The sequence below is a fragment of the Peromyscus eremicus genome, chromosome 2, assembly GCF_949786415.1.
Source record: "Peromyscus eremicus chromosome 2, PerEre_H2_v1, whole genome shotgun sequence".
NCBI classification, from domain to species: domain Eukaryota; kingdom Metazoa; phylum Chordata; class Mammalia; order Rodentia; family Cricetidae; genus Peromyscus; species Peromyscus eremicus.
In genome coordinates, this window is record NC_081417.1 from 143,581,936 (window position 1) to 143,606,923 (window position 24,988).

General features: G+C 44.2%; 1 protein-coding gene across 3 annotated transcripts in view; it reads left to right on the forward strand.

Moving 5' to 3' along the window:
- The window catches only part of Eya3 (EYA transcriptional coactivator and phosphatase 3), an 88,259-nt gene extending 65,551 nt beyond the window's left edge, over window positions 1–22,708 (forward strand). For 2 of the 3 annotated variants that reach the window (XM_059255101.1, XM_059255102.1), the window contains 8 exons: window positions 442–525; window positions 2,010–2,099; window positions 6,261–6,319; window positions 9,505–9,665; window positions 13,539–13,653; window positions 15,517–15,638; window positions 16,497–16,597; window positions 19,094–19,737. In XM_059255101.1, the coding sequence (XP_059111084.1) occupies window positions 442–525; window positions 2,010–2,099; window positions 6,261–6,319; window positions 9,505–9,665; window positions 13,539–13,653; window positions 15,517–15,638; window positions 16,497–16,597; window positions 19,094–19,174 (813 nt within the window). In that variant the 3' untranslated portion in view covers window positions 19,175–19,737. Of the gene's footprint in view, window positions 1–441; window positions 526–2,009; window positions 2,100–6,260; window positions 6,320–9,504; window positions 9,666–13,538; window positions 13,654–15,516; window positions 15,639–16,496; window positions 16,598–19,093; window positions 19,738–21,218 lie in introns of those variants that run through there. The other variant, XR_009377680.1, reaches the window with a different exon arrangement.
- The last annotated feature ends 2,280 nt before the right edge of the window (window positions 22,709–24,988 follow it).

Below are 24,988 nucleotides of genomic sequence, written 5' to 3' on the forward strand. Positions count from 1 at the left end.
TTGTTTTTCGAGACAGGGTTTCTCTGTGTAGCTTTGCGCCTTTCCTGGAACTCACTTGGTAGCCCAGGCTGGCCTCAAACTCACAGAGATCCGCCTGGCTCTGCCTCCCGAGTGCTGGGATTAAAGGTGTGCGCCACCACCGCCACCGCCACCGCCGCCCGGCTTGCTTCCTTCCTTTTTAATGTATGCATTTACATTTAAAATTTCCCTTTCAGCATTGCTCACTGTGTCTCATAAGTGTTAATATGTTGCATTTATTTACACTATATTAATTACTACCATTCATCTCTAACTTTATTTAGATTCCTTTTTTGGACCATTGATTATCTAAAATTGTGTTACTAAACTCCTACATATTTGTGGATTTTTTTTTTTTTTTCATTTTATTCCACTGTGGTTGGCAGATAACTCATTTTTTTGTCTCTCCCTCTCTCCCCCCAGCGGGTATTTCTCTGGGACTTAGATGAAACCATCATCATATTTCATTCCCTTCTTACTGGATCCTATGCTCAGAAGTATGGAAAGGTAATTCAAGTCTTTTGTTGTAACTCCCTCCTCTGGCGAGATGAGCAGCTGACCTAACTCTCCCGACTGTTAAGGTAGAAAATCCTAGCTATTGGCCATTCGGCTTTTTACTAGATCAGTCAGGTGCCTTGGGCAGGCAAGGTAAAATAGCAACACATCTTTACATAATTAAACAAATGCAATACATCTTTACATAGTTAAACAAATATTCTGCAACATAAGAGCCGGGCGGTGGTGGTGCATGCCTTTAATCCCAGCACTCGGGAAGCAGAGCCAGGCGGATCTCTGTGAGTTCGAGGCCAGCCTGGTCTCCAAAGCGAGTTCCAGGAAAGGCGCAAAACTACACAGAGAAACCCTGTCTCGAAAATCCAAAAAAAAAAAAAAAAATTCTGCAACATAAATTCAACACATTCTTACATAGTTAAACAAATGCAGCACATCTTTGCATAGTTACACAAATACTATGTAACAAATTAAGCATACAGATAAAATAGATTTCTAATTTACCACATGATTTATGTTAAATTTATTTTTATTTGAGACAAGGTATCATTCTGTAGCACAGACTGGTCTCTAAATGTCAGTTATACTACTGCCTGTAAGCCTCCCAAGTGCTGAGATTACAGGTGTGAGCCACGATCCCTAGAAATAAAGTAGATGTGCTTTTTACAAAATGAATTGTACCAAACAAAATTCAGTATGTTTAATCTGCAGTGTAAATATTACTTTAGCAGAAGAATGAGTTATAAGAAGGTTAGCTCTGCGTATTTCTTTTTTCTCTTAAGACAGAATCTCACTGTGTAGCCTTGGCTGTCCTGGAACTCAGTCCTCCTGCCTCAGCCTCCTGAGTGTAGAACTGTGTTTCTCTACACATCATCTCCAGGATCATGTTTCTTCCTTTCTAGAAATAAATTATAAATTATAAAAATAGCTGTTTGTTGTCTTGCTACTCCCAGTTATCTTGGGTTGCCAGGAATCTCTTCTGTGAGTACTTTTCAGAGCCTGGCCAGTGGACAGAAGCTCCAAAACTACTTCCCTAAATCCCTTAGGAAAATACGCTCTAAGTGAAGACTGATGCTACATTTTAAAGCAACCTCATTGGTTGCCCTGCACATACTTTGACTCTGGCCTTCTTTACTTCCTGGCTGGTAGGATTGTTAGATGTCTGGTGTTCCACGTGTCGTAGGAGCAGAAAAGGGATTGTGCACATTACAGTAGCAGTATTTTAATCATTGTTATAATTTCCCTTTTATGAAAATACTGGTTTCTAAAATTGAAATCTTGACATTTTTATTAATAACTGTCCATAGCCTCTGTATTCTGTATTCCCAGGTTCTTATAAATGTGAGTAAAGTTGCATCAGTAAGATTTAAGTACCGTGTGACTGGTCTTGTGTTAGACTAGGCTCAGAGTAGTTCTGAAAGTCAGAACCAGTGCTGTGAGTACTGCCTCGAGCACTCTCTCACTCCTTTTCTTTGTTCCAGGACCCAACAGTAGTAATTGGCTCAGGGTTAACAATGGAAGAAATGATTTTTGAAGTGGCTGATACACATCTGTTTTTCAATGACTTGGAGGTAAGTGGTTTAAATTGTTTTTCTGCTTCTGTGAGGTGTTTTGTTCTGTAATTGTTCGTGCCTGGGCTTGTAGTTACTAGGTGGGAGATTAGATAAGACGGTGGAAAGGTTATGCTAACAGAACACCACGGGCCTCTGTCTCTGAGAAGAACAGCGTCATGGTTGTCACCAGATCTCAGTAGAGCTACTTTAGACTTAGTTGATTTGGAGTTGGAGACGTGATGTTTTGTCTCATTTTGTTTTGAGACGGGGGTCCCATGTAGATCACACAGGCCTCAAACTCACTGTTGAAGATGACCTTGAACTTGTGATTCTCTTGCCTCTACCTCCTGTGCTAGAATTACAGGTGTGCCACCATGCAGGGGGTTTATGCAGTGTTGGGGGAAGAACAGAGATAGGGGTTTGTGTGTGTTAGGCAACCATTCTACCAGCTGAGCTAGGCCAAGTTAGAGTTTGTTGAAAGAATTTAAAAGTTTTAAACACAGATTTTTAAGCACAGGAGTTAATACAAAGAATGGCACTAGGAAAGAAAGTATGTGGGTTTCTCAGAACCTGTCCCCCTGAGGCAGGTCTAGTGACACACACCTATCACCCCAGCAATTAGGAGGCTGAGGAAGGAAGATCATGGGTTCAAGACCTGTCTCCAAAAAATAAAATAAAAATTTATATTTGTCTTGGTTACCTTATTTGGGAGTAAAGTACAGGAACACTAATATAAAAGTCAGTGATCTAATATGTTAAATTTAAATAATATATAAAGAGTCTCATCATTTGTACTCATAATTGGTTTTGTTTGTTTTGTATGAGCCGATCTCACTATGGAGCTCTAGCAGGCCTGAAACTGTAGACCAGGCTGGCCTTGAACTCACAAGAGCTCCACTTGCCTCTGCCTCCTGGGTTCTGGGATTAAAGGTGTGCGCCAGTATAGCCTGCTGCTGCTTCTGCTGCTTTTTCTAAAAAAAATTTCCTTCCTTTTTTCTCTTTTTTTTTTTTAAAAGTGTGTATGGTGTTTTCTATTCATGTTTGTGTCCAAGCATGAAACGGAGGCCAGAAGAGGCGTCAGCTCCCCTGGGACTGGCATTACAATTGCCCTATGGGTTCTGGGGACAAACCAGCCCCTCGGAAGAGCAGCTTGGTCTCTGAGCCGTGTCCAGTCCCTGTGCCCAGCTTCTTGATTATATCTTGACTAGTCTTTAATTGTACCTTTTTTTTTTTTTTTTTTTAATTTTACCCTTTTGGTCCCTTCGTCTCTCTTTGATAGATGATTACTGTAACTTGTTGCTATTAGATGTTTTTTGGTCCACTTTAATTGGCTATTTTTTCTTTTCAATGTAATTTGTCAAAGGTCATTATATGACACAGGTCATATATGCAGTATAAATATTTTCTTTAAATAATTTGGACTTTTGCATGCCTTTTGGAAATCCATAATTTTTTAGTTTAATGAAGTATCATTTACTATTACATTTTTCTTATATTAAAATTAAAATGTTTCTGGCTCTTGTTTAAAGTATATTTGCCTACTTTTTTTTTTTTTTTTTTTTTTTGGTTTTTCGAGACAGGGTTTCTCTGTGTAGCTTTGCGCCTTTCCTGGAACTCACTTTATAGACCAGGCTGGCCTCGAACTCACAGAGATCCGCCTGGCTCTGCCTCCCGAGTGCTGGGATTAAAGGCGTGCGCCACCACCGCCCAGCTATTTGCCTACTTTCAACTGGCAAAGATATTCTTCTGTGTTTTCTTATAGAAACTTTTAATATTTTTTGTTTGGTTTTGAATGTTTTGTTTGCTTGTTTTTGGCTTGGAGGTTTTTGAGACAAGGCCTAAGTCTGTAGAACCCAGGATGGCTTTAAACTTAAAATCCTTCTGCCTCAGCTACGTGAGTGCTGCCGTTACAGGCATACACTACCACACCTGGCTCTGACTGTGTTTCTCTCCATGTGTATTACCCATGTGTAAGTGAAGCTCTGTGTACTCACTGTTTATGATGGGTGCTAGGAGAACAGAACAAGCGGAGACTGCGTGGTGAAAACTCTTGGCTTTGTTTTTCGAGTTTCCCTGAGAAGTGGACACGGTTCAACAGATGACAGGATCCAGAGTGGGAGAAGTGCGGAGTGCGAGTCTTGGGCTGGGAAAGTCATGTCCCATCCCGGCTTGAGCCGTCATCCCTGTTGAAGAGACTGGTGATATTTGTTCCCGCCAGAGGAGCGGGTACCGGGGAACAGGACAGAAGAGGAAAGGGAGCCGGTGTTTTTACTTCATGCCTTTACACGCCACACTGTGTGCTGCATATATTACCTCACTTTTAAAAATAGTAATTCTCAAGTAAAAGAACATCTTACAAACACAAAGTAAGCCTGTTCTTTTTAAATACAGACTAGTTTTCCAGCAAATCAGATTATTCTGGCTCTAACTCCAGTGCTCTGACCTAAGCTCTACAATGCTTTCATCTTCCCTCAACTTCACTTGTTGACATGTTGAGACAGCATAGTTTTTCATCAGTTGAAAGCATTAGTTGAAAACCGACTGTGTGCCAATAATTATTCCCAAATTGTATTTGTAATGATTTTCTAGACATAGTCTGCACTCAGGACTGAAAGTACTGGAAGAATTTGACCTGAATGTGTTCCTGCCCCCCAGGTCAGTAGTTCTCAACTTTAGGGGGCATAAGAATCCCCTGGGGAGTGTCCTAAAAATTGGAGATTCTAGGACTTCAGTTCCAGAAGTCCCAGTAAATCTGTCATGGACCCAAGAATATACATTCTTAACCCCTTCCCCAGAGGATTCTGGTATAGGTGCCCTCGTGGTGTCAGGGAAAACAGCAGCCAGTTAAGCTTCTGGTCTCATTCTACCACTCACCAGTGTAGGACCCTGAGAAAACCGTGTTCCCCCCTTTAGAATACAAGTTCTAGATCTAAGCGTTGACTTGGATGGCTTGTGCTTAGGCTTATAGTGTAGGTAGGCATTTCTGTTCCAGCTCTTCTATTTTTGTTTTGTTTGTTTTTAAGATTTGTGTATTGAATGCTCTATCTGCATGTACACCTGCATGCCAGAAGACGGCATCAGATCTATTATAGATGGTTGTAAGACACCACGTGGTTGCCAGCAATTGAACTCGGGACCTCTGGAAGAGCAGCTGGTTCTCTTCTGATACCATATTTTACCAGCATCTGTTTCATCTACAAAAATTAATTGTATACAATCTGGGCAGTGGTGTGTAAGCCTTTAATCTCAGCACTTCGGAGATTGAGGCAGACATCTCTGAGATTGAGGTCAGCTTGTTTTACAGAGTGAATTCCAGGACAGACCAGACTACAAAGAGCAACCCTGTCCTTTAAAAAAAAAAAAAAAAAAATTAAAAAACAAAACAAAACAAAAAAAAAAACAATTAATTGGGTCCATGCTACATAAAGACATTGGATTAGATGAAGATGGTACATTGAGGGCTGGAGACAGGGCTCAGTGATTAAGAGCACTCACTGCTCTTCTGAGGACCTGGGTTCAGTTCCCAGCGCCTAGGCCAAGTAGCTCACAAGTGCCTATACCTCTAGACCATGGAGATCTGACCCCCTTCTTGCTTCTGTTTGTAGTTTGCACATGTACATCTACAGACACACACATACACATAAAAAAATAAATAAATCAGCCGGGCTGTGGTGGGGCACGTCTGTAATCCTAGCACTTGAGAGGCAGAGGCAGACAGATCTCTGAGTTCGAGGCTAGCCTAGTCTACAGAATGAATTCCAGGACAGCCAGGGCTACACAGAGAAACCTTGTCTCGAAAAAATAAAATAAAATAAATCTTAAATGATGTAGAGGAGGTATAAGTCCTGCAGCCTACGTTATAGTAGAATTTACAATGTAATAGAGAACATAGAGGCACTGGGCAGTGTGAGAGGGGTTGTGGTGGTCCCTTCACCTGGGGAAATGAACTGTTGTGGTAAGAGCAGAATTGAGTGGTGGAACTGTTAAGGGAGGTTTCTTAAAGACGATCTGCTGTATATCAGGTCTTCAAGTCCTTCGACAATGGGGAGGTCCACATGCTAGACAGACTATGAAGTATTGCATCATCCTGCCATTATGTGTGGTCTTTTATAGTGTGTCATGGAGTAATAATACACTTCTGTTCCCTGGAGTGAAATAGTGTATTTTGTCTTCTAACAGGAGTGTGACCAGGTGCATGTGGAAGATGTGGCTTCTGATGACAATGGCCAGGATTTGAGGTGTGGTAAACACAGTGATGCCTTGAACATCAGTACGTCCAGTATGTGCAAAATACTGAGTTCAGAGGAAGAGAAAGATAAAAACGCTCACTGTCTATTGTTAGAAGAGTCAGAAACCATGTAATGTAATTAAGCATGACATTATAAGGCAGTGATAGAAAAGTGATGGGAAGCAGAGAAGAAAGTGGAGTGGTAATGATCTGTATAGGGAGCAGGTGAACGCACCGTTAGAGAGCCTCAGTGGTGTAGTGTTTGACCAAGACCTCAAGAAATACCAGGGAGGAATACTAGATGATGAACCAGCATCTCAGAGTGAAGAGTATACTGCTTGCTGCTGCTGGTTTCCCTTTACCTAGATTTTCTGTCAGGGGAAAGCATGCTTCTAGACTGGGCAGTCCTAATTGCATATAAGCCTCAGGCCTTTTGCTCAGTACTTATGGAAGTTTGGTGGTGTCAGGAATAACCCTGTGAACAGTAGTCTTAGCTGTCTTACTGCAATGAGAACTAACCCAGGGCAGTCCATTGGCAGCTCAGTCTCCTCATTCCTCTGTTAGTGACTGTTTCTTCTGGTCTTTAAAAAATAGATAGTATTTCTTACCGTTGCATATATAGATGCATGTGCATGTGTGCATGTGTGCATGCGTGTGTGCATGCTTGTGGAGGTCAGAGAACAACTTTGTGGACTCAGTTCTCTCCTTCTACCTTTACTTAGTATGTGATGATTCATTCGGGTCACCAAGCATGGGTGGAAAGCACTTTTACTTGCTGAGCCATTTCAATGGCCCTGGCCCAGTGCAAGTTTACAAACATTTAAAGACTAGAAGAGAAAAACTATCCTATCTTTTCTTTTTTTTTTTTTTTTTTTTTTTTTTTTCTTTTTTTAAGTTTTATTTTTTAAGTATACAGTGTTGCATGCCAGAAGAGGGCACCAGACATCATTATAGGATGGTTGAGAGCCACCATGTGGTTGCTCAGAATTGAACTCAGGACCTCTGGAAGAGCAATCAGTGCTCTTAACCTCTGAGCCATCTCTCCAGGCCCCCCCCCTCCTTTTTTTAATCAGTTTATTTTTTTATTTTATGTGCATTAGTGTTTTGCCATGGGAAGTTTCCCCTGAAACTGGAGTTACAGACAGTTGTCAGCTGCCATGTGGGTGCTGGGAGTTTAACCCAGGTCCTCTGGAAGAGCAGTCAGTGCTCTTAACCACTGAGCCATCTCTCCACCCCTATCTTTTCATGTTAATTTGTTTTAATGTTTTATCCCTTTTCATAGGTAAAATGTTCTTCCCTAAAATTAAGCATTTCATCTATGGTTTGTAGTTTTGTTTTTTGAGACAAGGTTTCTCTGTGTAGTTTTGGAGCCTGTCCTGAATCTCGCTCTGTAGACCAGGCTGGCCTCGAACTCACAGATTCACCTGCCTCTGCCTTCCAAGTGCTGGGATTAAAGGCGTGTAACACCACACGCAGCTCATCTGTAATTCTTAACGGCATAGCAGAGCTAGACACACCTGTCCATGCAGCACTAAGAAGGAAGCCCTCCCTGCAGAGCAGCAGCCACGCATGTATGTTGTGCTTTAATGGCTGAGGCTCCATTTGTCTCTTTAGGAAGCCTCCTGTCGAGCTGTTTATGGCCTGTTTGCTTATACATTTGTTTGTTTGTTTGTTTTCTCCTATATGTGTGAATGATCAGATTTCCCATTTTATGTCTTAGCAGCTTTATTTGTTTTACCTTTTTTGAGACAGGGTTTCTCTATGTAGCCCTGGGTGTCCTGGAATTCAGATCCACCTGCCTCTTGCTGGGATTAAAGGCATGTGCTGTTGTAGAATATTACTTTAACTAGGCAAAGGTGTGTTACATTTGTTTATGCTGCAGAATATTACTTCAACTGTGTAAAGGTGTGTTACTTTTGTTTTTGCTATATTTGTTTAGTTATGTAAAGATGTACTGCATTTGTTTCACCTTGCCTGCCTAAGGTACCTGATTGGTCAAATAGAAAGCGGAATGGCCAGTAGAGGCAGGAAAAGGATAGACTGGCAGGCAGAGAGAATAAATAGAGGAGAAATTTAGGCTCAGGAGAAAGAATGAGGAGGAGGAAGAGAAGAAGGAAGAGAACAAAGGAGGCACCCCAGGCCAGACAGAGACATAGAGAAGCAGTGAAAGTAAGATACACAGAAGTAAGGAAGATAATAAGCCCAAGGCAAAAGGTAGATAAAGAGAAACAGGTTATGTTAAAAGAACTGACCACAGAAACATGCCTAAGCTAGGCCAAGCATTCAAAACTAAAGAAGTCCGTGTCATGATTTGGGAGCTGGTTGGTGACCAAAATGAAAAAACCTGATACATTTTGGCACCAAACGTGGGGCTTGAACCAACAACCAAGATTACAAGTCTCATGCTCAACCAGCTGTACTAGCCAGGCATTCAGAACTGTTAATAAGAAGTCCCTATGTCATGATTTGGGAGCTGGTTGACCAAAAAGAAAAAGCCTGGTACAATATACCACCATATCCTGGCTTCTTGGCAGCTTTTTTAGTATAGAATCTTACACTTAATGTATTGAACCCTATTTTGACATGTTTGGGTTTTTGAAAAAAAAAAAAAAAAAAAAAAGTCTAGCCCACGCTGCTCTGGAACTTGTTATGTAGCCCATCTGACCTTACATTTATGATCCTCTAAACGGAGTCTCCCAAATGCTGGAATTACAGATGTGAGCCACCATGCCCAGTTCTATTTCTCCTTTTTACATAGCTGTCATTATATTTACATAGTTGTATATTCTTCTTTTTTTTCACTCTATAGTATTTGGTCACTAGTGAAAACAGTGTTGTATCTCAAGTCAGCCTCTAGGGAGTGCTGGTGCTTAGGTTGTCTTCCTCTCAGTGGTCACCATCATTCTGTCCTGAGAAGGTAAAGAGAGGCCAGACATGCATGGTGGTTCACACCTGCTGTTCCAACCCTTGGGAGGTAGAGAAAGGAAGATGAGGAGTACAAGTCCAGCCTCATCTACCTAGTGAAGTTGAAACCAACCTAGGCTACATAAAGCTTTTTCTCGAAACAAAAACAACAAATATCCATGAGAAGACTGTTACAGTATTAGCTTTGTTTATTAGACACAAAGAACAGACCACAGAATCTCAAGCCCTGTAGGTATGAATTTTAATTTTCATTATCCTCTGTCTTTGCAGCAACTATAGTTTCTCAACAGATGGTTTCAGTGGCTCAGGAGGCAGTGGTGGCCATGGTTCATCGGTGGGCGTTCAGGGAGGTGTGGACTGGATGAGGAAGCTGGCCTTCCGCTATCGAAAAGTGAGAGAAATCTATGACAAGCATAAAAGCAATGTGGGTGGTAAGTGTGGACAGCCAGTCTGAACCTTTTTCTCAATGCTTTCCTGCATTCCTTTCCAAGAGGGCCTTAAATCCCCCTTGCAACTTCTTAGGAATTTATGCCCCGTTAATTCTGTATTAAAAAAGCAAAACAAACAGAGATAATTGAAACCCTTTGGAGAATCTACACCACTGGTGGCCGTTACAATGGAAGATGATGGTGGAGTCTCTGTACCACTGGTGGCCGTTAGAATGGAAGATGGTGGTGGAGAGTGGGGCATGAAAGGTTAGACAATGACTCAGCAGTTGAGAGTGCTGGGGCATGAAAGGTTAGAAATTGACTCAGCAGTTGAGAGTGCTGGCTACTTTTGCAGAGAACCCAGGTTAAGTCCCCAGCACCCACATAGTGGTTCTCAACTATCTGTAACTCCAGTTCCAATGGATCTGATGCCCTCTTCTGACCTCTTCGGGCACCAGGTGTGCATGCTATACATATAGATACATGCAAACAAAACATACAAATAAAATAAAAATCAATTTAAAAATTAAAATTTAAGCTGGGCGGTGGTGGTGCACGCCTTTAATCCCAGCACTCGGGAGGCAGAGCCAGGCGGATCTCTGTGAGTTTGAGGCCAACCTGGGCTACCAAGTGAGATCCAGGAAAGGCGCAAAGCTACACAGAGAAACCCTGTCTCGTAAAAACCAAGAAAACAAACAAACAAAAAAAGTTAAAATTTAAAGAATGGGAGATGATAGTTGAGGCTCTGTACCATTGATGGCTGTTAGGATGGGGATTTCAGTAGAAGCGCTGCATTCCTAATTCCTCCTACCGTAACGTTGGACCATTAGGCTATTTTTTTTTTAAGATTTTATTTATTTATTATGTATACAGTATTCTGCTTGCATGTATCCCTTCAGGCCAGAAGAGGGCAACAGATCTCATTATAGATGGCTGTGAGCCACCATGTGGTTGCTGGGAATTGAACTCGGGTCCTCTGGAAGAACAGCCAGTGCTCTTAACCTCTGAGCCATCTCTCCAACCCCTATGCTATTTTCTTTAGACAAGTATCTGTTTAAAGAAAATGTGCTGCTAGTCAACCTCATTGCTGTGACAGAACACCTGAAATGATGAGTTTAAGAGCAGGAAGGAGTTAGGACTTATTTGTTTTATTGGACATTTGGCCCTGTTATCTTGGGCTTGTGGCAAATCAGAACATTGTGGCAGGGAGAGGCTGGCCACCTCACTGCAACAGAGAGAGAGGGGAAGGGGAAAGAGAGAAGAGGAGAGAAGGTAGCTTGGTTCCTAATATCCCATTAAAGCACCTGCAGTGGGGCCGGGCGGCAGTGGCGCATGCCTTTAATCCCAGCACTCGGGAGGCAGAGGCAGGCGGATCTCTGTGAGTTCGAGGCCAGCCTGGTCGAGATCCAGGACAGGCACCAAAACTACACGGAGAAACCCTGTCTTGAAAACAAACAAACAAAAAGCACTTGTAGTGAGGACAAGCCTTCATTATACTAGCTTTTGGGGAATAGGTAAAATCTAAACTGTAATATGTTCCACAGATTATTGGTTGGTTGACTGGTTGGTTTGTTGGTAGGGTATTGAGACAGTCTTGTTATCTAGCCCAGCCCATCCTTGAACTTGCTCCCTAGTACTGGGATGCTAGACATGCCCTCACCATACCACCTCAATATATTACATTTGAAGCAGTGTTTTTTATTTTTGAGTTACAAATACTAATTAATTGACTAGTTAATTGGTACTAATTAATAGACTGCCACAGTTTGAATAGCAGATATCTGTACCCATCATGGCAAGTCAGTTACTGCACTGGCTGGGACATAGGCCTGGGATTATAGAGGCAGTGTCCGGGCACTGTCATGTGAAAGGCCTTGGAAATTTTATCTGCCCAGAAATATTGTAGGTGGTAGTGTGCCTAAAATTCTGTTATTCAGAACTAATTAGTCATGGATTGTTCAAAATAGAAGAGACATTCGAAATCTACTGTAAATACCTCATTTGGCAGTTGAGAAATACCCATCATAGGGTCTAGCATAGCATAACACAGTCACATGGCAAGGTAGTAGGCTGGCCATATTCCCTGACTTTAGGTCAGTGCATTTTCCAATCTTGTAGTTCCTTTACTAGTGATGTGCTCTTATAAGAAAATTATTTACAACTATGAGCCATCACTCTCAAAAAAGACTACACACAGTGCTGCATGAAGTTTAGTCCTTGAGTAGATTACCCAGGAAGGTGCTCTGCCATGTCACCCAGTCTGTGACCGAAAGCAGAGACAGGACTTTGAAGTTCAGTTGGGTCATCTTGTGACAGCCCTGATAGTAGATAAAATCTTGGGCTTCTAGATCTCAGAAATCAAATTTCTTTTTTCAGAACCTCCCCCTCCTGTTGTTTTTATTCTTTTGGGGGGCCTGCCACCCAAATAAATCACACACAGAGGCTTATTCTTAATTATAAATGCCTGGCCTTAGCTTGGCTTGTTTCTAACTAGCTTTTCTTAAATTACCCTGGTTACCTTTTGCCTCTGGGCTTTTTCCTTTTCTTCTGTAACCTTACTTTCACTATTATTCTGTGGCTGGCTGGGTGGCCAGCCCCTGATGTCTTCCTCCTCCTCTGGCTGTGCTACGCCTCCCAGATTTCTCCTATTTATTCTCTCTGCCTCCCAGCCCCGCCTATCCTTTCTCCTGTCTCCCTATTGGCTATTCATCTCTTTACTTGACCATCAGGTGTGTTAGACAGGAACAGTAACACAGCTTCACAGAGTTAAACAAATGTAACATAAACAAAAGTAACATACCTTAAAATAATATTCTACCACACCCTTCCCTAAGCCTGAATCTCTAATCCTTTCCTGCCTACTGACTAGACCTCATTTCCTGGAGAAAATGATACAGCACACCATGAGTCTCCTGAGCCTAATTGGGAGAACATATAAAAAGTGCTACCAGCCAGATATGTGGCACATACATTTAATGCCAGCACTAGGGAGGCTGAGGCAGGTGGATCTCTGAGTTCAAGGCCCACCTGCCTGGTCTACATAGTAAGTTCCAGGACAGCCAGGGTTACATACACTAAGACTGCTTTAAAAAAAAAAAAAAAAAAAAAAAAGTAACACCTCCCTATAATGCAGAACTTTTTAATTTTAAGTCACCCTTGTTCTTTGAATATTATAATTCAGAGTGTCTAAGAGTGGGCTTCTGTATGAGACCTGCTACGTTTTATGCCCAGTTAATCTAGTCTCCAAGAGCAGTGTATAGTATGCTGTCGGCTGGAGTGGTTTCAGAAGTAAAAGGTGCAGGGATTGGTCCTTCCCCTGGAATCCTGACTGACAGGTTCCTGTGCGGGTGGAAGCAGAGTTTGTACTAGAACCTCACTGTGATGTTTATGTCAGCTGACCTTGTTGTGGTGTGCCCATAGGAGAGAAAAGATTTTGGTGAGGAGTCACATTTGAGTAGCACCATTCTTAAAGTTTTTAAAACATGAGAACGTATAATCTTGGGCTCATGGGAGTTGCTTCTATGAATAGCAAGTCTACTGGCTACTCTTCTCCAGCACAGCATCTGACAAACAGCTTAGAAGGAAGGGTTGGTGTCACAGTTCCAGATGTTCCAGTGGCAGGAGGAGAGGGCAGCTGGTCACATCGAGTCCACAGCCAGGAAACAGCCAAGAGGACTGACTTGTGCTCAGCTGCTTTCTCCTTTGTATTCAGTCCAGGACCCCAGCCCACCTCGGTAACCTAATTTGATGCTCCCTCACAGACCTGACCAGAGATTGGTTTCCACGGTGATTCCAAACCCATCATGCTGTCTATCAAATTGCCCCTCATGGCAAGTTTCTGTTGTCAGATTACAGCATGTCTGCTTTTCTCCGAAGGCCTCCTCAGCCCCCAGAGGAAAGAAGCCCTGCAGAGACTGCGAGCTGAGATCGAGGTGCTCACGGACTCCTGGTTAGGAACTGCGCTCAAGTCCCTGCTCCTCATCCAGTCTCGGTAAGGAGGTGTTTCCTTTACGGCTCATCCTCGCCAAGACACTGCTTCCTAGCCCTAGTCCAAGATAGGCCATCCTTAAATGGAGTTTAGGAACCAGGAATTAGAAGGCTCAAATGAGCTGGCAATGGTGGTGCACTCCTTTAATCCCAGCATGTAGGAGGCAGAGGCTCTGAGTTCGGGGCCAGTCTGGTCTATAAGAGTGAGTTCCAGGGTAGGCCACACAGACAAACCCTGTCTTGGAAAAGGGGGGGGGGGGGAAGCAGGATTTAAATGAAAAGGGTCTCTAGACAAGCATAGTGATACACACCTTGGTCCCAGGTCTTGAGAGATGTGGGGAAGAGGATCAGCAGTTCAGGGCCATCCTTAGCTATATAGTTTGAGGGCAGTCTGGGCTTCATGAGACTGTCTCCAAAAAGAAAAAGGGAGAAACAATGACTGTGTTAAGATGAAGGGAGCTGGGTGATAGTTGTGGCAGCACACACCTGTAATTCCAGCACTCCAGGCAGAGGCAGGTGGATATTTGAGTTCAAGGCCAGCCTGGGCTACAGAATGAGTTCCACAATAGCCAGGGCTACACAGAGAAATCCTGTCTTGAAAAAAAGAAAAAAACCAAAAAAGACTAAGAGATCCAGCAAGGGGTCAGTATGTGCTTGCTACCAAGCCTAACAGTGTTAGTTCTGTATACACAATAAATGTCACTTTAAAAAGATGAAGATGAGCCGGGTGGTGGTGGTGCACACCTTTGATCCCAGCACTGGGGAGGCAGAGCCAGGCGGATCTCTCTGAGTTCAAGGCCAGCCTGGTCTACAGAGCGAGATTCAGGCACCAAAACCTACACAGAGAAACCCTGTCTCGAAAAACCAAAAAAAAAGATGAAGATGATTCAGGGAATTTTCCTTGAAGGCTAGAGTGCGGCTGTAGCATGTACCATCACCCTGCTGCTCTCTCTCTCTCCCTCATGTTTATAACGTGTGGAACAAAAAAAAAAAAAAAACCTCAAACTGAGGATAGAAACCAGTGGAGGTAAGGGACCTAGTGAATTTTTGTGACATCTGGAATCCAAGGGGCTCTTGTGTGACGAGCAAAGAGAACTTAAATCATGTCTCACGAGAGTGGCATTTCCATTAAATAGAACGACAAATGAAAGCTCTCACTGTGCATTTGTCTTCTAAAATGTGGTACCCATAACAGGAAGACTTAGTGAGAATAGCTAACAAGTTGTGGTGAGAAACAGTGGCCAGGGCTGGGGACTTGAGAATGGAGTCTCAGTGGTTGAGAGCACTCACTGCTCTAGGAGAGGACCCAGGTTCAATTCGCAGCACCCACATGTGTATGAGTAGCCATCTCACTGGTCCCTCGGCCCTTTAGTATAGAAAATAAAATCCAAATCAGAGTAATAATTGAGCTGGGCGTGGTGGTGCAGCAGGCAGGGGTCAGAGGCAGGCAGACCTCTGAGTTCAGGCCAGCCAGAAAGAAAGAAGAAAGAGGAGTACTCTACCGCTGACACTGAAAGAGGAGTACTCTACCGTTGACACTGAAAGAGGAGTACTCTACCATTGACATTCAAAGAGGAGGAGTACTCTACCGTTGACACTGAAAGGGGAGGAGTACTCTACCGTTGACATTCAAAGAGGAGGAGTACTCTACCGTTGACACTGAAAGAGGAGTACTCTACCATTGACATTCAAAGAGGAGGAGTACTCTACCGTTGACATTGAAAGAGGAGGAGTACTCTACCATTGACATTGGTCAGGCGCGTCCAGCTGTGAGGTTTCAGGTCAGACCCTGAGGAGCTGACCCATTTGAATTCTTGCGCCTAGGTTGTCTCAGTTTCACCACTTTCTTCTTCTTACTCCCTTCTAGAAAGAATTGTGTGAATGTTCTGATCACTACCACACAGCTGGTTCCGGCCCTGGCCAAAGTTCTCCTATATGGACTAGGAGAAATATTTCCTATTGAGAACATCTACAGTGCTACCAAAATCGGTACGTTGTTCTCCACGGGCCTCTCGGGGACACTGTCCCTGCGGCTTGTGTTACTGCCAGCTCTGCCGCACAGTTCAGTGTGTTTGCCATCCAGTGTATGTGCATGCAATCTCCTGCTAAGACCGTTGAGGCTTAGCAGTTACCGTGTTTGCTCAAGAAGTCAGAACTAGTAAGCTCCTTTCTCCTGCAATATTCATTCATTCATTCATTCATTCATTCATTCATTCACTCACTCACTCACTCACTTATTCTGGCAGAAAAAAACATGTTAGCTGGAGAGATGGCTCAGCAGTTAAGAGCACTTGTTGTGCTTACAAAGGGCCTGAGTTCAGTTTCCGGAACCCACATGGAGGCTCACAACCACTCGTAACTCCTGTTCTAGGGGATCTGATGCTCTCTTCTGGTCTCTGAGGGCAGCAGGTACACACATGGTACACATGCATACATGCAGGCAAAACACACATAAAATGAATAAACCTGCTGGCCTGTTTGACCTGGGTAAGTCACTAACCCTATGATGGTCCATTATCTGTGAAGTGAGGAATGAGAGTTACATGAGAGAGCTCTAAAGTGTGGGAAACACAAGAACAGAGTGGTGGAGGTGGTCACAGCTGTTCTGCCCAAGCTCGTTGTCCTCTCTCTTGAGACACTCCTTTGTGCTAAGGTTTCGGGAGCCTGCCCTTTAATGTGAAGGCTAAAGTGAGTTGTTTGGTACTGGCATGCTTTCTCTTCTAACTCCTAACCGAGTAGTCTGCACAGGCTGCCAGTGAGGCAGATGAACGGAGCAGCAGTCCTTATCTTTGGTATTGAAAAGGGTAGAGAAGTCTGTTCTAATAGGAAGTGTGGTTTTCTTTATAGGTAAGGAGAGCTGCTTTGAGAGAATTGTGTCAAGGTTTGGAAAGAAAGTCACATATGTAGTGATTGGAGATGGACGAGATGAAGAAATTGCAGCCAAGCAGGTAACTTGTACAAAGGAAAAAAAAATCAGTTCTGTGGTTGTGCATGAAGCAATTAGAAAGACTGTACAGTAGAGCCTGTACAGTGGACACATCTGTAATCTCTACGTCCGGAGGCTGGAAGAGGATAATGGACTACGTGAGGAGGGGGTAAAGGAGGGAATGAAGGCTGAGAGGATATACCTAACTTGGCAGGGTGCTGTCTAGCCACATGAAACCCAGGTTCAATCCTCAGCACTGTATAACCAGGATGGAGCCTGCCTGTAATCGCAGCACTTGGGAAGTACAGGCAGGAGGGTGAAAGGACATCCTTGGCTACGTAGTGAGGTCACAGGATGCATGAGACTGTCAGAAAAGGGCCTGGGGAGAAACATGGTAAAAGTGAAAAGACTTTACAACTGTTGGGTATTTGTGGTGTGTATCTCCCTTCCTCACTCTTCTTTAAGAAAAGATCATTTTTTTCCCCAGGTGGAAAATGTGTTAGATCCTCCTCTGTCCTTTCTTCCCTGCCACTCAGCAGTCTTAGAACCAGGCCTGGGGATGTAGTTCAGTGGGATATGCTTGCTTACATGCACTAGGAAGCCCCGGGTTCAATCCCCAGCACCACATAAAACTAGATATAATGGTACACATCTGTGATTCCAGTACTCAGGAAGTAGGGGCAGAGGGATCAGAAGCTCAAGGTCATCCCTATGCTACATGGCAAGTTCAGGGTCCCCCTCATTAACCCTGCAGTGGGCCTCATCTTCATCTGAGATTCTGAGGACATCAGACTGATTGCAAAAGGCAAACTGTTCTGAACTTCCCAGGCTTTGGGGCTGTCTTTAAAAGTGGGGAGGAACCAACCAAGTACACTCAGTCGGGGGTTGTATTGTAGAGAAAGGCGTTGTGGTTTTGAAAGCCCTGCAGGTTGGTTTGCATAGTTCCCTGTCACTGTGTAGGCCCCAGCCCTGGGCCATCCTTCCTTCATACAGGAAACAGTAGATGAGTTTGGGCTATGGAACCTAGTCAGGTAGATTAAGCCAAGTGTGGTTGTGTGCACCCACAGTCCTGGCTACTTGGGTGGAGAGGAGAGATCGCTTGAGCCCAGAAGTTAGGGTCAGCTTCACCTACATAAAAAGGCCCTGTCTCTCAAAGTCAAGTGAAGTGCACTATTAGCTGGGCACCAGTGTGTTTACCCTCTCGGAATCTGTTCGTCTGCTGTGTGGGTATATGAAAGTGCTCTCCTTGGCCTGGTTCTTTTGTTTTGGGATCTAGAGCCATGGCTTACAACTAAGACTGCCCCAATTTTCTTCATCCAGTTCATACAAACCACAGCAACTACTAGTGAACTATATGATTGACAATCAATTGGCATCATTAGTTCATGTTTTCATTTGCCACTTGATAGATCAATTCATAGAGCTTGATAGAGCTTTTCCATGTTAATCATCGAAGCTTTTGATTCTCCAGTTCTGCTCAGTCTCCCTTTGGAGAAAACATCAGTGCCTTCTCAGTCTGGTGAAGGAGTAGGAAGAGAGAGAAGAGCTGAGCACTCTCAGAGTTCACCCCTAAGCTAAGGTCTGCAGTCTACTAGGAAGTATACTCTCCAGGAGTCCAGGGCGTGTGTAAGTCATGTGTGTCGTAGCCAGTCATCAGCATGAGAAAAACGCTCATTAAAAACGTCTACATGCTTTATGCACCTTACCTACTTTCTGTCAGGAATCTTTCTGCCAGCCTTTCTGGAAGAAAACTAGTCCTTGCATGAATGTGCCCAGAGGATGAGGGAACTGATTGCCAAGCAGCCTACCCATGAGGCCATCCAAGCTGTCAGTGTCCTTCCTTCCATGACACAATGCCATGATCTGGCACTGCTGTCCTCTTCCTCTGCTGTCTGCTAACAACTTTACAGTTGAGCCCAACAAAGGTAGCTAGCTGACTGTGGGCCAGACTGTTTTAGAACCTCAGCATTCTGAATCACCCGGTCAGTGAAACAAATCACATCCACTTCACACAACATGGCTTCCAGAATAGCACATGGTCTTCTTGGTGCAGCTCTGGTGATGTGACATCTGTACACTGCATCGTGGACATAGTATTTGAGTGAAGACTTACAGGAAACTGACCGTCCACAAGGCAGGAAAACTTACCTTAGTACAAGCTTCCTTCCCACCTGTCAGTTGTAACAGGACCTCCTGTGTTGCTCAGACTGGCCTCAATCTTGTAATCCTCCTGCCTCAGCCTCCCAAGTGCTGGGATCACAGGCATTCACCACTACATTCAGAAATACTAATTTCTTATTGCCATTTTATTTGATCCTGAAAACCTTAAAAGCTGAGACAGGTATTTGGTAGCATTGAAATCTCATAAAAATTCCTCACATACAATCTATGTCTCGTACTGTACAAAGTTCTGACACATGAACAGATGGTCACCAAGAGCCTCGAGACACCTGTGGAGGAGAGGGTGTGAGTTGGGTCCCAGAAGTTGGGCTAAATAGCCTTCCTTCTTCTCTTCCAGCACAACATGCCCTTCTGGAGGATCACAAACCATGGAGACCTGGTGTCCCTGCACCAGGCTTTAGAGCTTGACTTCCTCTAAGAACTGGAACGTGGAGCTTTCCTTCCTTGTGAGCTTCTTTTTACCTCCGACAGGAGTCAGAGGCCAGAACCCTCTGAGACCCTTCTCTCCTGTCTGTCTGTCTGTCTGTCTGTCTCTCTGTGTCTCAGCGCCCCCTCCCCTTCTCCTGTGCTCTTTCTCTCTCTCCGTGGAATGCTGGCGAGAACACAATCAGTTTTTGCTAAGAGTGAGCGAAACCCCGTCCATAGTACAGCAGGAGGCGGCTGGAAAGAACAGCAGACTTCCCCCGCTACCGTGCTACAATTCTTCGTTTCAAAAAGGAAGAACGAGAAGAGGCAGTGCGTGGGGCACAGTTGCACTCTTGGTGCATGGACAGACCGGGAGCTGCTCCTGATCATGCTGACGGAAAATGCGTTTGTCCCATGAGAACATCTCCTGTAATCTTAGCTGTAGAACTCTCTCCCAGTGAATGGGTATGTTATTTTTGTAGGTGAGGGTCTGGTCTCTGAAGCACCCCTCCTTTTCTATGAAGAAAGCGGTGTGTAAAGTTTCTGTGACAGTAGTAATGGAAATATCTGAAATACCTCTCTGTGACAGCAGCACCTCTTTAGTGGCCCCAGCACTCTGCTCTCCCAGGAGGCCCCTTGCTGTTTCAGGGCCCTGGTCACTTACTAACTTAGGCATCTCCCATCTTGTAAGCCTCAGTCCCCTTGCCAGTCCTTCTTCCTCTGTAACCAGAAGTCACAACCCTGGAACCTTCTTCCCACAGACAATACATCTAAGCCTTTAGCTTATAATTTAGAGGTTCTGTCCCAGGAGGCTCAGCCTCCAAACTGGAGAGAAGGGACTCGGGCTTCTTAGGAATTTTATCCTTGGCTCCTGAGGTAAGATTCTACCTAGTGCTCCTGCAGAGCAGCACCTGTTCTCAGCAGATGCTCGCTCTGCTCTGTGGCCAGCTCAGTCATCGGGTGCTGGCTTCACACTCCCTGCCCTCTGTTTCTCAAATCCACCTCTCTCTGTGAAGCTCTGGCCAGCCCCTGCCCACTCAATTCAAGTCAGAAAGTCCTAAAAGCTAAAAAGTCTGCTTCCTTTGCCTGCACTTACATGCAGCTATATCTCAACTTGTATTTACCCAGATCTGTGCCTGGGAGTGGAGAGCAGATAGCTATAATCAAAACCCAATTTCCCAGCTGAAGTGGGAAACCAGGCCAGAACGACTCTCTTGACTTAAATGCCTAAAAATATAATCCTGAGCTAGGTGCAAGAGCACCTCTCAGCCTGCCCCCTAGATGGCTTGGATGGGAACCTGGGCCTAGTCCCAGCCTTCAAGCCCAGCTGGTTTTTGTATTTTTTTGTTTTGCTTAAAGGCACTATCCCTTGAGGACCAATGTGGCTATCTGCTTAATTGGGGTAAACTTCCCTAGAGTTGAGGAAATGTACAGCCTTGGTCCTCAAGAGGTCCTTGACCAACCCCTGGCTACAGTCACTGTCCCCAGAGATGCTGTAGCACAGAGGCCAGGCTCCTTCTTCTTCCAACAGAAGAGCCGGCATACCATCTTCAGAACTGTTAGCAATGCTCCTGAGACCAGCAGTTGACGAAGGGGCTCAGACAGGAGGTGGGGTTGGTGCTCCATCTTGGCCACTCATTTGGCTTGTTTTGAGATAGGAGGTGGGAACAAAGTTGGAGTCTAAGCCAGTCTTCCCTAGGCTACATTCGCACCATCCCAACACTACCCAGCCTTGTTTCATGGTCCGTTCCAGAAAACTCAAGGGTAAGTTTTTACTTTCAAGCCTCAGACCTTTCCCTCATTGCCAGTGTAGTTTCCTGTCCTGCTGCCTGCTCCAGAACTTAGGTGTCAGAGCTAGTATCCCAAGAGACTTGGCACAGCTTATCTGCGGTTCACACAGCAGGGGCCACGTGTTGGTCTTCAGGCTTTTAAGCCTGCCAAGTGGTAGCACACACCTCTCTGCACACAGGTAACACCACAAACACTTCAGGGGAGACTCTCTATTCTTAGAATGTAACCTGGAACCCTTTTCCTCTTGCCCTGCCTGCCCAATTTAGCTCTTTACAACAGGAATTTGGACTTGGCCAAGAGAGGCAAGGAGATATTCTGAGCTGAAGCGCCTCTGCTCTGGCAGCAGCCACCCTGTCAGAGGGCAGACAGGAAGCAAGAGTGTGTTGGTGTGTCCACCAAAAGGAGCATCCAGGGACTGCTGCCCTTTGTCCCCCAAAGGCCTGGGAAGGAAAATGAGCTGGCAGCAGTGGAACAGTTAGTACGGGAAAGATGGCTCCTTGGTTCCTAGCATCGGCTGCTGATGCAGAGTTCCAGGGTGTGAGCACCTGCAGGGCTGCTCACAGCCATCTGTAACTACGGTTCCAGAGGATCTGATCCCCTCTTCCGGCCTCTTCAGGCACCAAGCACTTATATACACGCAAGAAAAAACTCATAACACATAAAATAAAATGTCTTTAAAAAAGTAAAAGCTGTTGGAATTGGACCTGAAAGAAACTGGGTCCTTTCATCAAAAAGAGGCAGTCTTTACTGGAAAGAGCACCCTGAAGTGATTAGCTGGTAAATCCTTCCCCTGATGGATCCAGTGTTTTCAAGGGTTAGTCTGGACATCTCATGGTGTGGGCTAATTCTAGGAGTGTCTGTGGAGTTGCAGGAATGTTCCGGGATAAGAGGTGACTTTCGAATGTAAAACTGACTGTGCCTTAGCATCACCATGTCCGGTGCCCTTGGGGCAGCTGGTGATGTCCAGGAGAGTGGATACCTGCTCCAGAACTTAGGTGCCTGTTTGGGCTGTTGATTTGGGGGTGGTCTGCCTTCTCTACAAGTTGGGTGTCAGAGCTAGCTAGTATCCCAAGAGACTTGGCACAGCTTGTCTGCGGTTCACACAAACTCAACCCTTACAGCTCCAAGTAGACTCTAACTGGCATACTGCAGCTTGCAAGCATGTGGCACTTCTAGACACTACTTTGAATGGGAGTCACACATTGACAAGAGCACCAGGCAAAGCATGGTGCTGTCCTCCTGGAGAGTACAGGCTAGCCCCTCAGAGGCAAGCTTGGGCTCTCCTTCCTTACTCCTCCCCAGGGTGCAGCTGAGACCCTTCTTGAGTAAGCTTATGTTCCTTGCTGCTAACCTGGTCTCCATCTTAAAGAAGCTACAACTATCCAGACAGATTCATTGTAGATGCCAAGTTGGAATTCTGAGCTCAGATACCTTAACCACAAGAGGCAAAAATCTGCTTGTGTCCCAGTCCGCAGGCCACCCGTCCTCCCTCTCCCCTGAGTCGGCTCTAGCAGGCAAGGCTCCCTGGATGCCTCCTAGCACACTGAGCGGAGCTATCCACTAAGGACCATTTCTACTTGGATCACCACTCTCCCTCTGGACTTCAGATGCCTCTTTAGCAGGAAAAGGCATCAGTTGGGTTGGATGTATTTATGTGACTGCGGGCATTTGTGGCTATAGAGTCCTTGACCATAATGTTATATGTAATGGGAACTATCTTATAAACTTGAAAAAAATAAAATTTTTATTTTCTATACAGTTTTCTCATTTGTCTTTTCTAAATAGGCTTAGTCCAGTTGCTGAGCCATGCAGGGTCCCAATCAGGGCTTCATTAAGAAAGATGTCACCCTTTCAATAATTGGGTCATTAATTTCACACATACAAAAAGTTGGAAAACAAGGAATTGTTTTTATTTAAATTGTTTTTAGAATGCACTGCTTTTTAAGGTGTAGAAATGGAGTAGATTTCATGAGCTGTCAAATGTACTGAACTGTACTAAAGACAAGTCAGTCTGTGCTAAGCATAAGCTGCAAACCAATAAAACTAACATGAACCTTTAGATTTCATGTCACACAAGCCAGTTTTTCTCCATTCCTTCACATTAGTCTGAGTGGCCTTTACTGGCCTGAAGAACAGCCAGTGAAGGAAATTAGAATTTGTTTGTTTCTGAGGGTCAGAAATGTCAGACCAATTTCCTCCAGGAAGTGTGAAGTCATCTCATACCCTGGTTAGTAGTCTTTTAAGCCACAGTGCTGCTGAAGCCAACTGTTAACTGTTGTCTGCATCCTGCTTGTTACAAGCACAGGTTCCAAGTGTTGACTGCCTTCCAAATCCCAAGAGCAAGCATCTCCATCTCCTCCTAACAAAACATTTCTCCTACAAACCCTTCCCTAACATGTAAGTCTTTTTCATTTTTCTTTTGTTTTCTTTTTTTTTTTCAAGACAAAGTTTCTTTGTGTAGCCCTGGTTGTCCTAGCACATGTAAATCTTAAAGTGGTTTGTTTTTCTAAAACAAGTTTCTTCATGTTTAAAAGTTCTTGGTCGGGAGCTGGAGAGATGGGCCAGCAGTTAAGAGCACTGGCTACTCTTCCAGAGGACCCAGGTTTAATTCCAAGCACCCACATGGCAGCTCAGAACTGCCTGTAACTCCATTTTCAGGGGATCTGACACAGGGTATCTGTCACACAGACATGTGCGGGCAAAATACTAATGCACATGAGATAAAAATAAATTTTTTTTTAAAGTTATTGGTCAGGTATGGTGTTCTGTCTTTAAACCTCAGAAGCTGAGGCAAGATTGTCAAGAGTTTGGGCAAGCCTAAGCTACATGTGGAACCTTGTCTCAAATGACCAAAAACAAAACAAAATATAGATATATTGATATATATGTCAATGGGAATCTTCAAGGACATTTTCTAATTACAGGTAATATCACTAATCTCTAAACTTTAAAAACAACTTTGTATGGTAGTACACACCAATAATCCCAGCAATTGGGAAGTTGAAGCAGGAGGATAATGTGTTCAAGGTTATCTCGAATAGCATAGATAGACTGTTAAAAACAAGGCTAATTGTAGTAACATGTATTTCTTTTTAAAATTTTTTAAAAGCTGGGTGGTGGTGGTGCACACCTTTAATCTCAGCACTCGGGAGGCAAAGCCAGGTGCATCTCTGTGAGTTCGAGGCCAGCCTGGTCTACAGAGTGTGATCCAGGACAGGCACCAAAACTACACAGAGAAACCCTATCTCAAAAAACAAAAAACAAAAAAAAAAAAAATTAAGTGTTTTTGTGCCTGTATATGCATGTGCAAAGGCCAAAGGAGAATGCTGGATCCCCTGGAGCCAGAGTTACAGGCAGTTGTGAACTACCCAGAGTGAGTTCTGGGAACCAATCCTCCAGAAGAGCTGGGAGAGCTCTTAACTGCTGAGCCGTATCTCCAGCCCCAGGCCTGACGTGTGTTTAGTTCAAGTACTTGATAGATGGAGGCAGGAGGATCAGGAGTCCAACCTCAGCTGTATGATGTGTTCCAAGGTAGCTTAGCTCTCTAAGCCCTGTTTCAAAAACACTAAGTATACATCACTGTATATTAGGTAGAATATGTAACTTTATATAGTACATGATTATGTATTTTAGGTAGTATAACACTGTTTGGATTTAATACACAATCATTTGACAACTTCATCTGGAATACAGGTGAAAAATCAGCCAAAATTAAAAGTCTAAACACATCTGGTTTTGCTTTGAGACACAGAGTCTCATGTAGTCCAAGCCAGCCTCTATGTCACTGAGGAGGAGTTTGAACTCGTGGTAATCTTGCCCAGAATGGTAGGTGCTCACACTGGCCCAGCCCTCTACAGATCTTACCCGTTGTATAAATGAGGATAACAGTGATTTCAGGTGTGTACCCCTAGAGGCGTGCCTTTATAAAATGGCCCCTTCTGATGTAATCACATCTGGTCTTCATGAGGTGGTGGAGATTGCTTTGCATGCTCTTTTAACATCAACAATTACTGGCTGCTTCTACTGGTCTATGAAA